Raw genomic sequence first — 5,000 nt, 5'->3', positions numbered from 1 at the left:
GATACTGCCAGTTATACTATATGGTAATGAAACCTGGACTCTTGTACCTTGAAATCTTGCCTTGATACCTTTTGTAACAGATCCTTGCGCCGGATCATGGGGTACAGTTGGCGGGACCATGTGTCCAACTAACGGTTGCACCATGATACCGGTACAGGATCTGTTACTTGCACAATCCGCGATTGCCAACTCAGGCTATACGGCCATTTGGCTCGATTCCCGCAGGAAGACACTGCCCACCAGGTTGTAACTCTCAGAGACAACCCTGGATGGAGGAGGCATGTGGGACGACCGAGGAAGTCGTGGCTTGGGCAGATCGATCAAACCTGTCATGAGGAGCTAGAGATGGGTCGGGCCCCTGCCTGGCGGCTCGCCATGAGGGATCCTCGTAGGAGGAAGCGAAGGGTGGATGCAGCTATGTGCCCCTCCCGGCATTAGCTCCCAAATGATGATGATAACAGTTTTTAATATTTATTATAATTTATACTATTTTTCAGAAACGTTAAAGGTTTTGAGTATACACAAGTTTGCAAATAAATATTTGAATAGTCAGGAGGTACATCTAATAAACTACCGAAAGACTTCAAAAGACAATGTCAGGCTTAGCATTAGATATTCAATTACCTTCCGGAATTAATATGTTTACTAGATAATCTTTCTAGAAATGAATTGAAACCAATTTCATAGTGCTGGCCAAAATTGTAGCCTCTCCCAATAATGTAAACAAAAAAGTTACTTTTGAACTTGCATTTGTTTGTAGCCCTAAAATCTGACCAGGAGGGGATTCCATTAATATACATTTTTTTAATTTGATATAAGATTCGTCCTTCATCCAGGCTCGGTCGTGACAGGTGTTCACTTGCTTATTCCGTTGCAGAGGAAGAGATACAGGTGTTTTTTACATAGAAAATAAGGATCGATTCCTAATGCTCGGATATGAGAGCAGAACCCACTGAACTCTAGTCAGATGGTTGTCATACGAACTTTGTGTTATAGCACAGTGGAGTTATCGCTGCGATTGATGATTATCGAGTCACGTGCTGCTTGTTGGGCGCTCCTTGATGTGGATGACCGGCTAGACACTTCAGTACTTCCCCCACAGGACCCGGTGAGGGCGGAGGGCTGGGAAGGCGTGCGGGACGGGTCCAAGATGCCCCCACCTTGCCTCCAAGTGCCCTTCGATCTCTCTGCTATGGGCGTCGTTCTGGGCCCAGAGGAGCTGTATGGCGATGAGGACTGTCTCTACCTCAACGTGTTCACGCCAAAAGTAAGTAGGGGATGTACCTATTCCTATAACACAGAAAGACTGCATCATGGTCTTTGTGCTGAAATAATGGTTGGTTTACAGAAGAAAGACGAATGAAGGGTTAATCTATTTCTGTACTGAATATTTTCTTTTCTGTCTTTTCATCATGATTCCGATAACAGATGGAGGCTGTCGAGAGACTCCCGGTCATGGTCTGGATCCACGGGGGAGGATTCTTCTCTGGCGGTGCCTACGAGTACCTGCCTCACGTTCTCATGAACCACGACATTGTGCTGGTAGTTGTGCAGTACAGACTCGGCATCATGGGTGAGTAGTGAGAAAATGTAGCTTCAGTCATATGTGATTTCAGTTCAGATTTCTGTGTAGAATGTTTTTTTTTCTTTCTTTCTTTCTCACAAGTTCATTTTCTGGCGTCTTTCTGGTGTTCATCTCCCTGTGGATTTATGGAACTCTTCGTTTCTCGTGCAGGGTTCTTGTCCACGGAGGATGAGGTAATGCCAGGCAACTTCGGGATGAAGGACCAGGTCATGGCCCTCCGCTGGGTGCAGGACAACATCCACAGCTTTGGCGGCGACGCCGCCAGGGTCACTATCTTTGGGGAAAGCGCGGGGGGCGCCTCCGTCCACCTGCACATGCTGTCGCCCAAGTCAAAAGGTGTGTTATTCACCATAATCATCATAATAATAATGGTTATAGTCATGATTATAATCATAATCGTCATCAGCACTATAACAGTACGGTATAATATTTTATAAAAAGCGTTGTTGTTGATTATGGCTGTACTATTTCCAGCTCAAATAGTCAGTCATTTACACCAGTGATGTAAACTGACATTTACATTACAATATCTTACCAAACACACACATATTCCATACTCTTATTTTAAAAGAATGTGTTTTCGTTTCTCATTAGGCCTCTTCTCTCGCGCCATCATGCATTCTGGGTCAGCCTTGGCGCCTTGGGCTTACAGAGAGCAGTTCAAATCTGTGACGGAGGAAGTGTGCAAATCTGTCGGCTGCGCAGAAGGCCTCAACAGCCAGGAGATTCTTGCTTGTCTCCAGCAGGCGGATGGTCGCAGGTTGGCCGCCAGTTTCCAGGATTGTATGGTAAACTAAGAACACTCTTTGGGGGAGTATATTGCCTTAAAAAAGATAATAGTAGTGGGTCGTGATATCTCTTATCAGTCTCTACCCATAACATGCAACATTATATTTTTTGCTGTAATCCTCAGAAATGGTTCCTCTTGCCTGTGGTAGCCTTACCTCGCAATGACGGCGATTTCCTGCCCGATGATCCCGCGCGTTTGATGCGTGACGGGGAGTTCCATCACGTGAATGTTATGTCTGGCATCACAAGAGACGAAGGGGCTCTTATATCACAACGTTAGTTTTCGTTCTGGTGTTCCTGTACATAAAGATACAAACAAACTTAAAAGATTAGACTGAATAATTTGTGATAATTGGGAAGCTCACTGTGTATTGTATTTTGGTATCTCTTCTAGTACTGTTAGTCCGCGAAGACCTGTTCGACGCCCTACGAGAGAACTTCTCCGTCGTCGGCCCCATCAGCATGGCGATCGGACCCGAAGTTCCAGATCCTGTAGAATTTAGTACCAAGGTTTACCAGCACTATCTTGGCGACCTGACCTTTGATCCTGACCGCATGGAAGACCTCATGCGGGTAATCACAGAGGTTTTCTTACGTTTTGTGCTAATATACTTTATTTGTATTGTTATTATTGTTATGGTATGACATTTACTCCCCCTACTTCTCTCTCGTCTTTCGTATTCAACTTAATTTATCTTTTGACCATTGTATATTGTATTCTTATTCCATTCATGCTCATATTTTATTGGGAATTTTATATTCAGGACATTTACTTTAGAGTTACAACTCCAGCTTTTATTGTTTGAGTTGTGGCGCTGTATATACAAAGTTGCATTGTGACATATCCAACTTTTAAACATTTTACCTAACAGTGACTGTTCTGTTCAAAAAGATCTCTAGTTCTCTTTCCAGTGTTATTCAAGTAAATAATTCTCAAGAAAAAAGCTATGTGAATCATGATCTTCATCAATCCCATTACCATTACATCACCAAAATACATCCCTTATACACAACCAAACCTTAAATCTACAGTTGATGACAGACTACTCGTTCGCGGTGCCTCACGACCTGACGACCCTCCATCACGCTCGGGTCTCCGGTCTTGCCACCTACCGCTATGAGCTCAGGCACCGAGCCGAGTTGTCCTTCGGTGATTTCTATGAGACAGAGAAAGGGCGTCACTGTGAGTTGTTTGAAATGGGGTTTCTACATTCATACTTTCCATATATTGGAAAAAGTGCTTAGATTTGTATTTAAAGATGTATTCTCTTGTTTCTTAGTAGGTTCTTTCTGTTAGTGGAGACGGTGTATATGCTGAAATAAAGCTTCAGAAAGATTAAAACAGCATGCAATGGAGTCCTATACACCACTATATCCTCTTCTATACTGCTAATCACACATTACACTTCATCACTATAACAACTCCTAATGGACCTATTACCGGGTGGCTACTGCGAAACCCAGACTACTTCACCAATTAGAAGTAAAAAAAACAAAAAAAACAATCCTATCATAGCATACCTTTGTAAAGGGGGACTAATTTCTCTTTCACCTTTTCCAGGGATTCCTCATTCTGACGACCTGCATTACCTGTTCGCCGGCGGGCCACTCCTCGCCCCTGACTTTCTACCGGAGCGGCCATCGGACCTGCAGAGCCAAGAGGACCTTCGGCTTAGGGACATCATCACAACCTTATGGACCAACTTCGCTGCTATGGGGTAAATCTGATGTGTGTGAATATCCACGACTCTTAGCATTTTTTACAAAGGCGAGTACTCTCTCAAACACCCATGAGTCTATCTTGTATGCCCAGTTCTCAGTTTGCCAACATTACTATTAGTCAGCTGGAATGGACGCTGGCCTCCATCCCAAAGTCATCTCTAATCTCTTGTACTTTATTATTAGAATTTACTATTATTATACAATGATATTAGAAGCCTATCTTGGGGCCAATGAACAGAACTAACACGGGGCACACAAATTAATTATGTTTCTATTGTGCTATCAAGAATCTCAGCCCTCTCAGATTTTGAGCCTTATCCTTTCAATCATGTTCCAGAGAGGATATTTCTGATGACAGTCGCCTTGATATGCATAATCGGAATACCCTGATTATTATGGTTTCCAGCTTTAAACCACAAAGTTTAGCGATATTTAAAATATTAGATATGACTGGTAAAACATCGAAAAAAATCATCCTTTTTGAAGAATGTATTATATAAACGTTAAAATAGCCTGAATAAAATGTTGACTAGAATATTGCAGTAATACTAGCCACTGAATAATATTAGTTGTATATAATGGATGTATTTAATGGTAAACAATTAAGATCATGGTTCGCATAGGTTTTTATTAATGGGTTAAAGATGGTTAACACAGAATTAATTGTACTTTTTATAACGCGAACATATGTTCACATACACACACATAGCTATTGGCATAATTATATCACACTCACCCAGACATCATCATTCTGAGTCTCTCCTCCCTCTCTCCCCAGTAACCCGACTCCCGACGACGCCCTAGGCTTCAAGTGGGAGGCGGCGACCGAGGACGACCTCCGCTACCTCGCCCTCACGCCCTCGCCCGCCATGGAGGCCGACCAACGACAGGAAGTAAGTGACCT

At 43.1% G+C, this 5,000-nt stretch overlaps 1 protein-coding gene across 2 annotated transcripts in view; it reads left to right on the top strand.

Annotated features, from left to right (window-relative positions):
• Positions 1-5,000, top strand: part of LOC125029754 (cholinesterase 2-like) — an 8,557-nt gene that overhangs the window by 2,933 nt on the left and 624 nt on the right. For both annotated transcript variants that reach the window (XM_047619887.1, XM_047619886.1), the window contains exons 3-11: positions 1,103-1,267; positions 1,429-1,573; positions 1,736-1,921; positions 2,180-2,373; positions 2,499-2,649; positions 2,769-2,947; positions 3,407-3,557; positions 3,936-4,092; positions 4,875-4,989. In XM_047619887.1, coding sequence (XP_047475843.1) covers positions 1,103-1,267; positions 1,429-1,573; positions 1,736-1,921; positions 2,180-2,373; positions 2,499-2,649; positions 2,769-2,947; positions 3,407-3,557; positions 3,936-4,092; positions 4,875-4,989 — 1,443 coding nt within the window. The remainder of the gene's footprint in view (positions 1-1,102; positions 1,268-1,428; positions 1,574-1,735; positions 1,922-2,179; positions 2,374-2,498; positions 2,650-2,768; positions 2,948-3,406; positions 3,558-3,935; positions 4,093-4,874; positions 4,990-5,000) is intronic.

Source organism: Penaeus chinensis, chromosome 10 (assembly GCF_019202785.1).
Source record: "Penaeus chinensis breed Huanghai No. 1 chromosome 10, ASM1920278v2, whole genome shotgun sequence".
Classification (NCBI taxonomy): Eukaryota; Metazoa; Arthropoda; class Malacostraca; order Decapoda; family Penaeidae; genus Penaeus; species Penaeus chinensis.
The sequence above is the reverse complement of the archived record's forward strand: the minus strand, read 5'-3'. Positions and strand labels throughout refer to the sequence as shown.